This window comes from Vicia villosa, linkage group LG7, assembly GCF_029867415.1.
Source record: "Vicia villosa cultivar HV-30 ecotype Madison, WI linkage group LG7, Vvil1.0, whole genome shotgun sequence".
Classification (NCBI taxonomy): domain Eukaryota; kingdom Viridiplantae; phylum Streptophyta; class Magnoliopsida; order Fabales; family Fabaceae; genus Vicia; species Vicia villosa.
In genome coordinates, this window is record NC_081186.1 from 114,715,945 (window position 1) to 114,735,157 (window position 19,213).

Here is a 19,213-nt window from a genome sequence, read left to right on the forward strand (position 1 = left end):
TGTAAAATGAGTAAAAAAATATAATTAATTTGAAACATTGCTTATTTATGTAATTTATATATATATATATATATATATATATATATATATATATATATATATATATATATATATATATATATATATATATATATATATATATATATATATATATATATATATATATATTATATTGTGCATCATATCATATTCCAAGTAAGTCAATTTTGTATTCGACATTGTTGAGAAAACCACTAAAGGTGATTATATATTAAATGAATATCAACTGATTGTTGTTTGACAATAACTAAAATTCGCAGTACAACCCACTAGCTTAGCGTGAAATATAGTAGATGCGTAAATGCATTGCTCAGTTAATTATTACTTGTGACTTTGTCATATTTATGGATAGTAACAAGTTGATCCTATGCACCATACAACGACAAATTTATTGATCTTTTACTTTTGAAAAATAACTTAAATGAGTTACAATGTCTATATTCACATACACACTATCGATGTTTACTATCTTAACACAACAATAAAAATGGTTGAATATATTTAGTTAAACTATTGGAATAATAAGAGAAACCGTGTGCCATAAGTTAATGCACTGTGATTCATGGGATCTAAGATCTATGTACAATATAGGAGTATTTTAATGTCTCTAATTTATTACAAACAAGAAGTGTTGATGAAAAGGGAGTAACTGTCTTCATATGATTAAAAAAACATATGTTTGTTGTCTGGCCGTCTTTCGATTGACATCTCAGTCTAGGGAATATCTCATTTGGTATCTATATTGTTTTCTAGAAAATCATTGTTCTGCAATCTGCATGTACATATGACAACATGACATCTCAATCTACATAGTAATATTATATAAACATGACATCATGGAAAGATATGATCGTTTGATTGTGAATATGTAGTTATTAAACTCATTATTCTATATTGGATTCTTTTCTTATTTTCAGAATCTACGACAAGCTTGGAATTATTTGCTGTCCATATGGAAATAACATTTCTACTCTAGTTAAATTATATTTACTTTACTGTGTAAAAAATGATATTAAGTTTTGACGTATTCATCTTTTTAAAATTTATTTTTAATAATGTTTTTTATTTATTTTAATTTTATAAATTATAATATTTGATAGTCTCTTAAAATAAGTGTCATATTTAAGAAAATAATGTGTTCTAAAATAATTGTCATATTTAGTTTTCAATTAATACTCTCAATAATTTTATCATTCAATACCTTTTAATTAATATTCTTAATTTATTATTTCTTTCACATTGCATTAATAATAATTATAAGGGTCATGCTAACATGTGCCCTTAGAGCACATGTTAATATACTATAATTAGAAAAATTTAAGTGTAATAAAATTATGTTTAAAGTTTAAAAATTGAATACACGCATTCCAAAAAAATATTTCTAATTAAAATATCATTAACGTGTTTCCTTGCCCTAAGGGCACATGTTAATATTTTCTTAATTATAATACATCAATAATCTATAAGAATAATTAGGTAAAATCATTATTATCAATCATTCATTTATTATTAACACAGTCGGAAGCCGCCCAAAAGAATAACAAGCGCTAAACCTTGAATGAAAACAGGGTTGCAAGCGCAAACCCTATAGATAAGCTCTGGAGTTCACCAGGAATAAAGAAAACTTTGGATTCTATTATAACAAAAGAGAATAATCCTTATGGCCATGCCAAAGGTCTTTAAATACAGAAAACAAATAAACCCTATTGGGCCTTATGGACCTTTAATCCAAAACAAAATTAAATAAAACAAATAAAATAGAAATTACTTAAATATTAAAACTAAAATTGCTTAAATATTGCTTAAATATTAAAATGCTTTCCGACGCGCGATTTCTTCTTTGATACGCATAATCCTCCTACATCAGTCTCCTTCACTTCTGAAGAACTCGACCCCGAGTTCTATTCTTGATAAAGAACTTCATCTGGCAGCTTGCTATAATTGTAAGTACCAACTGAAAAGCTCTCCTTACGCCTAAATGCCATCACATCTTCTCCCACATTGAAAACTTTAACTTCCATGTGTTTATCTCGCATAGGAGACAAATCGTTTGCCAGCTCATCTGCGGTCAACTCCTTGAAATCCTTTAGGATCCCTAGCAGTTCTTCTGGAATTGTTTCCTCCTTTACAACATTCATCAACCCTTTGATCACCACTGGACAGAAACATTCAGTTTCTTTTACAGCCTCATTAAGCTCCTTTTCACTCTGCGTCATCATCAAGAATCTAGGATTCTTTCCTCCTGGATTCTTATTAAAGTGCAAAACAGGAGCCATAGCAATTTTATGTGTGCCCCATGTAAACATCATCACGTTATCCCGTCCTCGATAAGTGATATCATTATCAAACTGCCACGGCCTACCAAGTAAAATATGACAAACATCCATATCAAGAACATCACAGAGTACCTCTTCTCTATAATTTTTTCCGATGGAGATAGGAACTCTGCAGGTTAGAGTTACTCGAACTTGGGAGCCCTTACTTACCCAACCGAGGTTGTACGGCTTCTCATGTGGTTTTGTGGACAACTTCAAATAATCTACCAATTTTTTCGACACCAGATTCTCCATGCTGCCACTATCCACAATTAGATTACACACCTTGTTCTTGATAGAACAATGTGTCTTGAACAAATTATTGCGCTGTCCTTCGTGTTTGGATGCTAGTAACATTCGCTGCAACACAAAATTTACCCTCTCATCAGATTCTTCCACCGCAAACTCAACATCGGCATACTCATCGTTCTTAACTGTAGAATCTTCTCTTTCCTCATCTTCCGCCCTTTCTTCCACAACAGCAGCGACTCTTCTTGTTGGACAAACATTTGATTTGTGGCCTCTTCCATTACAACGATAACATGTGTCTATAGCGGGTCTAGCATATGGATTATTTGGCCTCTGAATTGGTGCTTTACCATGCTGCACACTGCTAGAGCTGCTAACCCCCTTATTCTCAAGATTGGAATCCCGGGATGTTGCATTCTTTTCCTTGTCACCTACTGATTCACAGTTACTTTGGGGTGAATACCTTTCAATAGACGAGAAATTTCGAGGGGATTTCTCCATCAATTCTGCCTTCAAAGCCAAACTGGATGCTTCAGCTACGGTCCATACAGTCTGTAAACCCATCTTCTCCTGAAAGGATCCCTTTAGGCCACTGATGTATCGAGCCACTTTTTGGCTTTCTGATTCTCCCAATTCATTGTGCTCAGAAAACCGCAGGAACTCAGCTGTGTATTCAGTCACGGTTCTCTTGCCCTGAACACACTCGATGTACATCTTATAAAGAATCTGCTCATAATCCTCCGGTAAAAATCGCTCCAGCATCAATTGTTTCATTCTTCTCCAAGTTCTGACCGACCCCTTTCTTTGTATCTACCTTTGAACAACAAGTTTATCCCACCAGACAGCTGCAGTACTTTTAAGCCTGATCGCAACCATCTTGACTTGCTTGTTCTCAGGGACACCCATAACGTCGAAGAACCTGTCGACGTCGATCTGCCAATCAAGAAACTCCTCTACTCCCATAGTTCCGTAGAACAATGGAATATCAGCCTTCACTCGATAGTCATGGTTGTTCCGTAGATTCCCACGATTATCCTCTTCATCGTGAGGTTCTTCTTCATCAGAACTCGAATCTTCGACACAGTTTCCACCCCGTAGAACCCTAATCGGTTCCCCTCTCCTGTCTCTTCGCCGATTCCCATTGTTGGCGTTGTTCGCCTGATTTGCTAAATTCGCCATCTGTTCAGTCAAAGCAGTTAGGGCCGCGGTAAAGGCCGTGGTAATTCCCTCAAGATCTGCTTTGGTCACCGGTTGGTCCGCCATAGTTGTCAAGCTACGAAAAGAATAGGAGAAAACCTGCTTTGATACCAACTGACACAGTCGGAAGCCGCCCAAAAGAATAGCAAGCGCTAAACCTTGAATGAAAACAGGGTTGCAAGCGCAAACCCTATAGATAAGCTCTGGAGTCCACCAGGAATAAAGAAAACTTTGGATTCTATTATAACAAAAGAGAATAATCCTTATGGCCATGCCAAAGGTCTTGAAATACAGAAAACAAATAAACCCTATTGGGCCTTATGGACCTTTAATCCAAAACAAAATTAAATAAAACAAATAAAATAGAAATTACTTAAATATTAAAACTAAAATTGCTTAAATATTGCTTAAATATTAAAATGCTTTCCGACGCGTGATTTCTTCTTTGATACGCACAATCCTCCTACATCAATTATGAATACTTTTGGTAAACTCACTTTTTATTTTTTTGCTATTCGTACCGGTTTCGACCCACCACAGGTGGGCCACTAATCCGGCTCGTGCATATAGGCATGCGCACTGGCCAAGCAAAATTGTTCCGTCTGGGAATTGGTAGACTCACTTTTGTGAGCATGGAAGTGAGGTTGCTTTGTTTGGAGATTTATACATGCCACCCCCTAAAGGTATGCTTTTATCATTATACTCTTGTCTAAAGTTACTAATTTAAATATATATATATATATAGGGAAAAAAGGAAATGCACTGACAATGTAAAGTATTTTTACACTGTCAACCAATGAGAGACATGCATCAGAATAAAATCCATTTTTAATTTTAAAAAACTGTAATTACATGGCAAATTAAAGTATTTTGATCGGTTGTATGTGTAAAACTGATTTACACTGACAGTGCACTATCTTTAAACTTATATATATATATATATATATATATATATATATATATATATATATATATATATATATATATATATATATATATATATATATATATATATATATATATATATATATATATATATATATATATATATATGTATGTGTGTGTGTGTGTGTGTGTTTTTGTTAGAAATTTCGAAAAAAATATCGGATTTTTAGAAATTTCTATGAGGTTTTACTTGAAATTTAAAAAAAAATACAGGAAATTTTGAAAAAATTATCGGATTTTTTAAATTTTCCGTTAATTTTTGCAAAAAAAAAAGTGTACTACCATAAATTTGAAATTTCCGATATATATCAGAAATTTGAAATTTATGGTAGCACAATTTTTTTTTGCAAAAGATACCAAAAATTTTAAAATTCTATCAAGAAAATTCATTCTTCACCCCACTAACTTGTTCAAAAATAATTTTGAAATAACAAAATGTAAGATATGACTTATCTAATTTGGGGTGTGGCATGTTAATTTTTTTTTTTTTTCAAAATTTCATGCATAGATTCGGCCCTAATTGTTTTATTCATCACTAATTTGAGTTAGTTTGAAATTAACCGAAAAAATAACGATTTTTAACCCATTTCAACTCAATATAATTTAACTAGGTTGGGTTTTTGACAGATGTTCATTTTTAATTTTCAACAATACTTTTTTCCGGTGGTAATGTCAAGATTTTAACATATGCTTTTGTTAAACTTAAGTTAATTTTATTTAATCTGCCACACAATGTTTTTAACTCATTCTTAAAAAGTTAATATTTTCCACCAAACTAAGTAACATTGGACTTAATGAAAAATACAAACATATTATATGTCTTATTTGTAACAACAAATGTAATTTTGAACCTCATGTCTCTATAAATACCATGATGTCTGAACTCTACTTCACATCATCATTTTAAGAAGAAAAAAAAGAGAAATATAAAATAAAATGAAGGGTGTCAAAATCTGTTCAAACTCTATTCAAACCATCATGATCTTTCTTCTAATTATTATATCAACTTTTTTCCTAAGCATTGAAGCTTCCACATGCAAACCAAGTGGAAGAATAACAGGAAAAAAGCTCAACTCAGGACACTGCAATAGAGGCCAAGATTCCAGCTGCTGCAAACCAGGAAAACCCTACACAACCTTCCAGTGTTCACCACAAGTTACACACCACACAAAAGCAACCCTAACACTGAACAGCTTTGAGAGAGGTGGAAGTGGAGGATCAGCATCGGCATGCGACAGCAAGTTTCACTCCGACAGCACGCCTGTTGTGGCATTATCAACCGGTTGGTTGAACAATCACAAGAGGTGTTTGAAGAAGATTGTTATATTTGGGAATGGGAAAAGAGTGAAGGCTTTGGTTGTTGATGAGTGTGATTCTACTAAAGGGTGTGATGCTACGCATGATTTTCAGCCTCCTTGTTTGAATAATATTGTGGATGGTTCTGCTGCTGTTTGGAAGGGGTTGGGTGTGCCTGAGAAAGATTGGGGGGAGATGGAAGTTTTTTGGTCAGATGCTTGATAAAATCATATGAGAATTCGTGTATACTACTACCTATCTATATTTGTGTGTATTTATCAGTTATCACCATACATATGTATACATATAATATATATTATAAAGAATAAAAGCCACAATTTTCTCATAAAAATGGACAAACGAATACACATGTTCTTCATATATAACATTATTATATTAAAACTAAAGCATGAATATATTATATGTTCTAATAGCCATGTTCTTCAAAAATGGTTTAAGTAAGTATTAGTGTAAAGTGTAAACAATTATTTTGGCTTTGGCTAATGAATATGTGAGAAACTGTAATTGTTGTTGCATTTTGTGATGTGTTTGAGTTTAGGAGATCCTAGATGATATTAGCAAGTCTTAAAATCCTCAGTCGTTGGTGGTTGTCGTAAGTTTCAGACTTTAGAGTTTTGAGTAGGCTCCTCATAAAATTTCAAATTCGAATTTTGTTAGATGTTAACATTTTATATTGGGTTTGCTTTAGTTTTTTTAAAGACAAATAATAATAAATATATTAAAAAGAGGATTTAGAGTGTCTCTGATAGAATACAAAAACACGAAATTGACACGAGAAGTATTAAAAACTACACTTGAAAAAGAAAGTAGAAGCAAAATAAAAATACAAAAAATACAAGGGTAAAAAACAATAAAACCCCCTCCAATTTAAACTCCAAACAAACCGCCCTCAATATTATACCACAATGAAGAACAAGTTTGGTCTCAAGAGAGTAAGACTTCCATTACTGGAACAAAGTCTACCAGAAAAAGAAAAGGAAACCCACACTCACAATCTGACCATAAATCTCAATCAACTATTGGTTAATTCAGAGAATAGGGTTCTGAAGCTTCGCTTTAGTGGATGGTGGGATCGGTCCTAAGGGCTGGATACCAAGTTTTCAAAATACAAATAACTTAAGATCGCAGTACTTGCAATATAGTTCATCTGTGTTGTGAAAACTCTAACAATTCTAATGAATTTATTGATCGGTTATAACATATCAAGCTCTTATTGAAATCAACTTTAATATTATTTTAATCAAGAGTAAAGAAATGTTGGACAAAACTCTATGACAATCAAAATAAATTGTCCCAAGCAAACGCCGTGTTAAGAGTGAAAGCGAGTCCGCAACAGGAAAGTAGAGAAGATGAAAAACAATAACACAAAGAAACTTTTTTACTACATAGAGCAAACTGATCTACTTTAGGATAGAAAGAACTCTCTGATTCACTATACTTTCAAAAATTATTACAAAAGATTACAAAAGAATTACAAACATTAGTCACTCAAGTTCCCAAGAATAAACTTTATTTTCTACTCAATTGTTTCTCAATATCTCCAACATTTTTCATTTATGAATCACCAAAGTTGAATGTGTTTAAAATTGTTTTCCATTCCCTTTAGATACATCCACATGTTTTCCAACTTCTAAGAAAACAATCATAAGAATTTCTATCACTGTCTCTCTAAGTTTCCCTTAAGATTTCCACCTTCTTCCTTTGTCTCGCATAATATATTCTGAAGGTTGTTTTTGAAAGAATGATAGGGATCGCTATTTATAAGTATTGATATCCAACTGATCTATTATCGTACAAAACACGATCCATCAATAAACAAATCCACGAACCGAAATGGCAAATCGATACCTACCAATGGCTCAAAATGAACACCATGCCCAAGGACTTCTCATCGAACGAATCTTATTTGACCGATTCTTCCGTAGTAAGGAACACCAATACCGCATGTTCAATTTTCCGACATGCTTTTGACTTTAAATAGTGGTGATATAAATTTACCCATCAATCACCTTGCTGATATCTACAATATTGAAATAAATATTCAACAATATTGATCAAGTTCCATCCATAAATGTACCTTGATCTTGTCACTTGCATCCCCTTGCTTCAAATCACTTTTTTTGCTCCTTAGTCTAGCAAGCTCACAAGTATGATTTTTCTACTATCTTTGACTCCATTTAATTTCGAATGCCCCCGTGAAGGGCTTTGTTAATTTTTTAATTTTGCAACCATTTACCAACATTCAAAGCATAAATGGCCAACATAATTGTATCTTTGAAATGTTACAATCTCTCTCCTTATTTTATCACAACTCAAATACAATCAAATGCCTTTGTAATTGTTCTTTCATTACTACTAGTAATGTATGGACCTCCACCTCATACTGAGTCTTTTCCGTCATAATTTCTAAAATATTCATCCCTAGGTTTTTACTCTCCCTCCCCTTCCAAGTCTCATTGAATGTAACACATTCACAAATGGTAAAGTTTAATCCTCTAGATTCCATTTCCTGTATCTCATAACCCTCTGGTCTATTGGATAACCATTGAAGACACAATTCATAACTTTGTCATCAAGTTGAATTAGCTTGACTTTATCAATAAGCAATTTTTTGACGACCTTCAAAACAAATAAGTCTACAAGTTTCCTATATTGAACAAGTGACTCCAAACACAAGTACGAGGATGAGTGAATTATGTTATTTAGAAATTGAGTTTTTTAAAATCCTTTTTAAAAACGGTGTATGGTAGTTCAACGGAGATAACAAAATGGAGAAGAAGAATATGACATAAGTAAATGAAATAAATTAATGAGATAGAGTTAGAGAAAGTGCACCAAAGATTTATACAGGTCCGGCCTATCACTAGGACTACTCATGTCCCGAAGAATTGCTTCATGAGAGTTTCAATGATAAAATTTATTAAGTTTTAAAGGATATAAAGACAAAACTTCTTACATCAAAGAAGAGATTTTACATAGGCTTATCCGCCAAATAAATGAAGCTTTTAACTAGATGAGCTTAAAAACCAAATAAAGATTTTAATCGGCTAATCTCTAGAACCAGCCAGATAATTTAATAGGATAATCTTAATAACCAAATAATGAAATCAATCAAAAGATTCAAAATCTTGATTTAGAACAATTGAAGCATAAACATCAGTACAATTGGTCTCTCATAAGTGCTTTTCACTCACAACGCACTAGGGCAACTTTAGTAAAATAATAGGAAAAGAATAGAATGTGAGAAAGATGATATTCAAAACGAATTTTGGTGTACTATTGGAATAAATATAATTCCTAAATTTATAGGATAAAATATTTATCAACAAGGAAAATGATCCATGATATTTTTAATACTTCTAATTGATTAAGTCCTAGGGTTATTCGATTAGATAATGTCAAATATGAAAGATTTTCAAATATGTCGTCTCAAATCAATTAGAAGTTTCTTTAAAATATTTGTAGGCATTACAAAGAGTTAATCTATTAACTCTAATGTACTAATTGATTATCTAATTCAAACATCACTCCTAAAGGTTTAAACAAACTACTAATCACCAGAGTACATGCAAAAAAAACATTTTTCTGGTGATTTTATAAGATGAGAAAGGCCCTAAAAAATATTTTAGTATGTGTAAGTGAGAGTTTCCTTGGTATTTTGGGAGTTTCTTTATACCTTTACAATACACTAATTACTCAAACACAGGACCAGACAAGTTTTCATACTTCCTCTCTTTCATAATCATGAAGTTTCAACTCCCTCTACTTGATTCATAATTTATTTGATACTTCATCTCGAACTTGACTCTTCTAATTACGAGGCTTAATATAATTTCTTTGATACTCACCATAGTCAGAGATTGCTTCATTAGAGATCATCAAGGACTCCTCTGAACATTGTTTGACATTAGGTGTTGACATCATCAAAACCACCGTGAACATCCACATATAGTTATACCTACAAGCCCATAGATACATATCCTACTCAAAGCTCCATAAGTTTTCAGAAATTTATTTTTGTGTATGGACATTTTCTGACCAAGTAAGTTGCTTTGGCCCCAACCTTACCCCAAAAACTCAACGAAAATTCAGTGGTTAAATGAGTTTTTATCACATGTCTCCTACAAAAATCATTAAATGATCTAAAACAACCTATGGAAATCTACCACGCCTTGTCCTCAAATTCCATAGCTTGTTCTTGTCATAAAAGTCTTCATTAACTGATGATGAATAAAAAATAATATTTGAGCCATCTAAAATATATAACCCACATACTTTAGACTTTTATCCATGATCACTTCAACATGAAAAATCTTTAACACCTCATGTTCAACTTTAGTGCAATAGCCTATATCACCAAACATATATATGGATAACAAGTTTCACAGTAGCTCTGAAACATGCCTCCTATTGTGTAGAAGGAACTCACAATAATCGAACATTTTAAATCTAACCGTACAAGCACCATGAACCTTGCATGCCTTGTTTTCACCAAGGCGAACTATTCCATCTTCCTCTAGCTTGAAAGTCTCAAAGTATTCTTTTCTTGAATACATGTGATAAAATAAAAATGAGTCCATGACCAAACTATATTCAACATCCAAACTCGACACCACTAGTACATTAACACTATCATAACTTTTATCTAAAGCAACATTAATCTAAACAACATCTTCATTATTCTTCCTCTTAGTATAATCCTTCATGAGTTCACCGATTTTTTGACAAATAAATCATTTTATCCTTGACTTGAAAAACCTCTAAAAAAAACTCTTTCTTTCCATTTATTATCTAAAAATATCCTTAATAAATTTAAAGTAAACTGTGCAACAACTATAAATGAGTTAATATAAATGGCATTTGTTTAGAAAAATTTTGCTCCTATATTAATTGATCAAAATTTATTGTGTTCATTGACCATAATGATTTAAATTATATGATAACTTTAGATAGATTTTACTTTGGTTATTTGAATTAGATATTTGGGACAAGAAAGGTGTGGAAAACGTGGTGGTTAACCACTTGTCAATGTTGGACAACTCCATTGTAATAGCATCTTCAATGGTGGTATTTTCTTTTGAGTTCTCCACCTAGACATGCCACATCATAGTACTATTGCATTGCAATGCAACTATGAAAAAATTGTGGTACCCAATCAAATTAGTTTATGAGGTAAAGTTGTGGGCCCAATAATAACTTTTTAGAATTATACAATTAAAATAAAAATTATAAAAATTATTTTAAGATGATGTGGCTAGTGGGACCCATAAAGAACCCAAAAATGAGTTACACCATTGGAGATGCTCTAACTTCAAAAGATAATAAGCATTGTGGAGGAGTTTCGAGATAAACATCGGGTTGGAGTGACTATAAGACCATAGTGTATAGATATGAAAAATATAAAATCTATATACATTGTCCTTGAAGAGTTGACATGGTAGCAAAAGAAGAATTGCCAACAATTATCTCTAGGATTACTCGTATTTGAGCCTTTAGAATTGATACACTTTGATAAATGTGAAATTAATAAAACTTTAACTAGAAATATAATACACACTTTATCACTTTTATTGATTAGTGTTATGACTATACATATGTATATCTTATGAAAAATAAAAATGAATTGTAAAAAATAAGAGGTAGAAAAATAAGAGGTTTCACAATAATATAGGCACAAAGTATGAATTCAATGTGTTTAACAAATTTAATAAATTTCAAGGAATTACACATGAAATTATTGCACCATATTCTCCTAAAATGTATGAATTTAATGTGTTTAACAAATTTAATAAATTGCATGGAATTACAGATGAAATTATTGCATCATATTCTCCTAAAATGAATGATAAAGCTGGAAAAATGAATAGGAAAAGGAAATATGATTGATTGTTTTCTATATCATAAATACAATTAAGTGTTTCTATTATGGTGAATTTGTGTGCTAGTTCTCATAGGTAGAGGAAATATTATTGATTTTTGTTTTCTATGTCATGAATAAAGTTTCTAAATATAAGAGAAATGTCCATTTCTTATGAATTTCTAAAGAATAGACAACCAAACTTGTCTTATCTTTGAACATGAGTATGCTTGGCTTATTTAAGGATACATGACTCAAAGTGAGTTAAATTTTCCGTTAGAGCTCATAAATGTGTATTTATTGGGTATGCAGTAAACAACATAGTGTATAAGTTTAATGCACTAAATGCTAAAGCGACTATAGAGTCAAACAATGTTGACTTTCATGAAACCAAATTCCTCGTTAAATAAATAAATAATAGAGGCACCATAATAAGTCATGTTTCTATGATCATGAGAAATGGAAGAAACTAAGAAAAGAAGCAAAGCAAAACCCACAAGTAGTAGGACGACAAGAGGTTCTAAAGATTATAAATCCAACAACGCAGTCTATACCTTAAAGAAGGATCAGACAAAACTTCAAGATGGAACCATTGAAAAATGCAAGCCTTGTCTTGTAGCTTTTTGTGGGAAACGAAAAGCTTTGGGGAGACAGGTGTTTTACTGTTGTGGAATGAATTTTAGGGTGGTTAATTGGGATGAATTTTAGGGACGGTTGGTATAAGCCGTCATGACAACCGTCTCTATAGGAGAGTTACGACAGTTATAAGTGACAGTTGCGATTTTTGTGTCGTAATACGCTAATTTTCTTGTAGTGTTTAGATGCAAACTTATGACAATAGGTCATATATGATGAGATGGATTCTCTAAAGTCTAACAAGATCCCAAATTTAGTTGACTTGTTCTTAGATGAAAACCTATAGTTTGTAAATGAATTTTGAAAAAGAAACTAAAACATGATGGAACCATTGAGAAATGCAAGCCTTGTCTTGTAGCTTAATAGATAGAATATAGATTTCTTCTACACATTTTCACCAATTACAAGGACAACATCCATTCGAGTACTAATTTCACTTGCTAATATTCATGATTTAGGTCAAACTAATTCATGTGAAACTGTTTTTCTGAATTGAGACTTGGAAGAAGAAATATATTTTGAGCAACCTAAGAATTTTTTGTTCATGGACAAGAAACTAACGCTTGTCTGTTAGAAAATTCTTTGTATGTTATTAAATAAACTCCTAAACATTGATACAAAAAGTTTGACAATATGATTATCTCAAATGAGTTTAAAGTGAATTAAAGTGAAAAACACATGTACAACATATTTGAAAATGACATATGTATGATCATATGACTCAATGTACATAAATTTATCACATTTAATTCAAATATTCATGTTATAAATAACATGAAATTGTTGTTGTGTAACAACTTTGATTTGAAAGATCTTGGAGAAGCGAGTGTAACCAAGATTACTAGGTTTTAAAAGGTTTTTTATAAGTCTCAATGCGATGAATATATCTTAAAGAAATCACTTAGTTTACGGAAAACCTACTCGCACCTTATATGATTCAAGTATTAAAAACTTCAAGACATTGATGATATTAAAAAACAATCTAAATATGCGAACATCATTGATAACCTTAGTTATGCTATTGATTGTACTAGACCAGTAAATCTAGTATAAAGTATTGACACACCATTGTGTAGCAACCTGCCCTAAAAATTAAAGATTTTGAGTCGCCACCTATTCTACCAAGGCGATTAGGAAACCTCGCGCAGTTAAGAGATCAGGGTAAGATACTATATTCAGGTCGAGGGAAGGTGTTAGGCACCCTCAACCCTTTCCCATGGTTTACATTATAGGGTTAATATAAAGAAAGATGACAGACAGTTAACAGGGTTAAGGCAAATAATTAAGATTAAAGGTTTATGATTAAAGAAACAAAATCGGGAGAAAATGAGATTTATGGGGGAGGGGACTCGCCTTGTTACCAAGTGCCTACGTACCTCCTTATGGAGGATCAGAGTCTACGTAGTTCGGGGAAGGGTTGTACGCCTTAGGATTTGAATTTGATCTGAGATGGTTGAAAGTTTGCTTCAAGGATTTTGAAATAGCCTATGATAAGTTAGGAATTTGAAAAGGTTTGTTTTGGAAGTGTTTTTTAGGCTTTGGGCGTACAACCCTGATTTTAATTTGTACTATTAACCGCAATAATCGATTGATTCAATTACCATAGTTAAAAGATTAATAGCTGTATCATTACCAATTTTAATCGATTGATTCAATTATCACTAATAATGAATTATAGTATTTTTTTAATAATTTTTATGAATTAATTTGTATCGTTACCCCTCGTAATCGATTGATTCGATTAAAAAGAACAACATATTGAAATGGGAAAAATAGAAAAAAAAGTTAATCATCGCGACTAATAAAATAGTCGAAACCATTTAACCAAATAGAAATTAATTATATTTTAATTAAATAACATTTTAATTAAACTTATTATTGACCATAGCGATTAATTGATTTAATCGGAACGAACAACAAATTATGATTTTTAATATTAATATCATATATTAATTTTATTTATAAAAAATAATTATTATATATATAACTAATTATATTGAAAAAAGATTTAATTAAAATAAATATATTAATTAAAATAATTTTAGTTATTAGGGATTATGATTCTGTGTGGTTAGGTTAGGGGTACATGTTATGGGGACAAGCTCTGGGCCATTGGATCTGGTTGGGTGGAGAAACAAGGGTCAGGTCTCAAAGGTATATGGTGCGCCCCATGATGATGTATGCATAGGATCAGAAGTTAGAATTTTCAGAAAAATAATAGCAAGGGCCAGGGATCGAACCCTGGACCCTTGGGTAACCACACACGCGTGCTCACCACCCCAACCAATAGACAATCGTGTTAAATGGATGCATACATAATATAATATGTAAAGCAAAGAAACCTGGATTGACTTGCGCGCGAAATTTAAACCAGCCACTGGCGTAACGCCACGCCATCGTCTTCCCCAACAGACCATGCCAAATCCCTGTATTTTTAGCTACGATTTAGCTACCAGCACGCTCGTGGCCTTTTGACCCTGCAACACCAAAATCATGCATATGCAATATAAATGTTTCGCGACCCTTCTCCTCTCTTCGTCCAAGATCCCTGGTCCTAATTATGCCCTCTATTTGTCTCAATTTAACCTAGAACGCAAACCCCCAATTTCAACCCTAGAAAACCTTACTCGGTCGTTAATGGCAACACACAACCAGACCACGCAAACTTCAATTCAATCATCCAGCAATGTTCACAAACATCATATGAATTATAATATACAAGCAAAATAACATGAGAATGCACGAATTATGCTAATCGACCCAAAGTTCAAAGACACATACCTCGACAAATTGGAGGAAATTCTGGGGTTGTTGTTGCAGCGTAGTGATCCCAATCGATTCAGAAACCTCCAAGGAACCTTTTGCAATCCTTAAAAGCTCTCGAGAGTCCCCAATTCTTCAAATCCGAATCTTGATTTTGAGTGAATTTTTAAATTCTTGAGCTTGTGCCTCTGATCCGGATTTTCAACCCTTATTTGTGTGGTATGCTTTAGATACTTATAGGCAATGGATTAGGTCAATAAAATTGTCCAAAACCTCACTTGAATCCAATCTTGCAACTTTGAGAAATTTGATTTAAAAATTTGATTGGAAGCTTTCTAATTTTGTCAAATTTTGTATCAATATCTTCTCAATCAATGTACCACAAAATTATATTGCTAATATGTCATAAATGTGATTGGAATTGGCTCATGTGAATATTTTAACACAATATTTGATTTTTTCTTCAACTATATTATTTTAAATCATTTTTAAATGAAATAAAAGTCATATAAAATCAAATAAAAAGGTAAAATTCGTGGCACTTGGTTTGGGTAACATAAGTGGCTTGTGGACCAAGGTTGAATCATAAAAATATAGGCCCATTTGCAAAACAATCCAATTTGAACCTCTTTTATTTCATTTTTTGCCTCCAAAATCACCCAACTTTAACAAGACATATCTCACTCAATTTTTTAGCTATGAATGAGTTCTAGGACTTTTTGGAAACCTCAAGATGTCCTCTATAAGCCAATTTGGAGCATATTTTTCATTTGGAGCTTTTATCTTGATCATATCCTCTCTGACAAAAAACTGCTTTTGAAGAATGCTTGAAAAGGACCTATAATCTTTTGCATTCTACCTCTCAAATGAAGCATTTCTAGTCTTGGCTTGTGAGAGGCAAAGTTGTAGAGAATCCAATTTCCTTCCAAATAGGCTTTGAGTGGGGAATTTTTGACTTTCTATGTGAGAGTTATGGTCAGTCAAAGTTGAGTTGACTTTCTCTTAGAGAAACCCTAATTTGAACCTTTTTGTATTTGTTCATCTCTGAGTTTCTACTGATAAATCATGATCAAATTTTGATCAAATGATGGATATACACTTCTATACTTGATGTTTAATCAATGATCAAAGGTTTGGACCATGCTTGGATTGTGATTGACTTTTAGGTTTAATCCAATTGACTGTGGATCTTGGAGTTGCTTGAGCAAGTAACCTTTGGAGTTGAGCCTTGACTTTTGCCATAGAGTTATCTTAGGCCATTATGAACCATGGAATCTTTGATTGAGAACCTTACCTTATTGATCTTTTTAGGAGAACCTCAAACCCTAACCTCAGGAGACTCTTGACTTTATGGAATGTTGTTTGGATAGAACCCTAATTGTAGATGGGATGAAGAAGGCAAATTTTGGGGTATGACACATTGAAAGAGTCATTGGGTACCTAAAATGACCATGAGTCTCTTACTACATTATCAAAAAAATTCTGTTATTCTAGAGGGGGACATCGATCTTGATTGGAACAGTTGTCAACTAATTCTAAAGAAACTACAAGTTATATCTTTATCGTAATTGGATGATGAAAACTACAAGAAAATTTTTGTTCAACTTGGGGGTTAAACCCTCACAAATGCAAAAAGTATCCCTCACAAAACAAAAATTTGCGAGGGGACAACTCCCCAATCTAAATAGGAGGTCACAAATTTTAAGTGAGGGGCTAGCCACCTCACTAACTAGATTGGGGTTAAACCCCTCGCAAATCATATACCCAAGAGTAAGTTATTAAAACTTACTCCACATCATGACCATTCATTCTTTTCAATCTAATGATTAAAAATAATAAATAATTAAATATGGAGAGAGAAAACTATTACTCATTACTTTCAACCATTAGATTGAGAAGAATTAATAGTCAAGATGTGAAGTAAGTTATAATAAATTACTCTTGGAGTAAGATGTGACGACCAATAGGCATCTACTCACTCAATCATTAATAAATATATTTTGATAGATTTATAGTAAATATTTAAATATTATGGAAGTCTATTAAAATTAGAATTCAATTTAACACAAATATTACAAATATTTAATATAGATGTATTTTACCATGTACCACTTGGAAGCAACTCCAGTTAAATTGTCCTGGAAATAATGAATCAACAGACGTTGATCATCAGTGAGGGTTGACATCTTTCTCACATACATCACCAAATGATCCTGAGGACAGGAACTCCCTTTGTACTTTTCAAATTATGGTATCTTTAACTTGGCTGGTACTTTCACATTCGGAACGAGACATAGGTCATGAATATCTTTCCCAAACAACTCTTTCCCACGAAGGGCTTTCATCTCTTTCTATAACTCTTCAAACAGGTCTTGGAATCCATCCATTCCGGCGTAGATACCCAAACCGTCACTTGGTGCAACATCAAAAATGGGCTCTGGAACAAAAGGACCAGTATACATGATAGGAGGTGTAGTGACCATGATGGGTGTCCAGGACGAGTTACTTCAGGAGCAGACAAATAACCTTCAGGCATACCCCAAAGATACCCATTAGACATACGTTTGAGTGGCATGGACAGTTGGAATTGCAGGAATTATCGTAGAAACAATCTATGAGATCAAAGTAGTTTGTGCTTGCGGATGATTCTGAGTTTGAGCATTAAATGAAGGAGGAACCTGACTCTGGACTTGAGCTTGAGCTTGAGTCTGATCTTGATAAGTAGCCAAAGTTTCCACTAACGCGTTGAGGAACTCCAATCCTGATCTCATAGTAGTAACCTCTTCCCGCAACTCTTTGTTCAAGATTTCATTTTACAAGTATTTGATACCTTGGATGTTTTGTTTAAGACATGCTTGACCGCACTCCTCTGTACTCTATTTATGATAAGATGTCTCTCGTGATCATTTTGGAAATATATACATTATGACATACATAAAAAATAGTCATGCATTCATTATGCATTAATGTGTTAGCAGAAAGTTTATTCTCACCAGAGCCCCATTTCATTTAGAGAACCTATAGGCAGAAAAGCGTCCACTTTCTTTAATTCTCCATTGAATTTGTTCCTCGTGGATGATTTTTTTTTCAGTACTTGTGTTCGACTTATATCAAATAGGGAAAAACTAGTGAGTTATACCCTCACTTGATTCAGTCTTGTTTGACAGTTTCTTTCTATTTGTTTATGGATTTAATTTCGGTCGTTGGATGATTCTTGTTGAGATTGTGCACTTTGTCTGCACCTATATTTTTGAAAAACAAAGTTTTGTTGATATACCTTTGTTTGCTAGTTCACCTTCAGTAAAAGTTGGTAGTTCATCTTCAGTAAAAGTCGGTGTATCCTTTGTATCTACATCTTCAGTAAAAGTCGATGTTTAGATTTTTTCCTACCTTCAGTAAAAGTTGGTAGTTCACCTAGTCGGTGTATCCTTTGTATCTACATCTTTAGTAAAAGTGGATGTTTAGATCTTTTCCTACCTTCAGTAAAAGTTGGTAGTTCACCTAGTCGGTGTATCCTTTGTATCTACATCTTCAATAAAAGTGGATGTTTAGATCTTTTCCTACCTTCAGTAAAAGTTGGTAGTTCAGCTTCAGTAAAAGTCGGGGTATCCTTTGTATCTACATCTTCAGTAAAATTCGATGTTTAGATCTTTTCCTACCTTCAGTAAAAGTTGGTAGTTCACCTTCAATAAAAGTCGGTGTATCCTTTGTATCTACATCTCCAGGAAAAGTCGACATATAGATCTTTTCTTACCATTCGGTAGTTTGCATCGATTATGCCTCGGTGACTATTGTCTTGGTTTCCATACATGGATTACTACTCGGTGCAGCTTATGGTTTTATGCCTTGATGACATTTGTCCTTGACCTTTCTGGTGCGAAGTATTTTCCCCAGT

At 32.8% G+C, this 19,213-nt stretch overlaps 1 protein-coding gene across 1 annotated transcript; it reads left to right on the forward strand.

Annotated features, from left to right (window-relative positions):
* The first annotated feature begins 5,723 nt into the window (after window positions 1-5,723).
* LOC131618334 (kiwellin-1-like) lies at window positions 5,724-6,263 on the forward strand. Its single transcript, XM_058889577.1, has one exon. The coding sequence runs from the start codon at window positions 5,724-5,726 to the stop codon at window positions 6,261-6,263; it is 540 nt and encodes a 179-aa protein (XP_058745560.1).
* The last annotated feature ends 12,950 nt before the right edge of the window (window positions 6,264-19,213 follow it).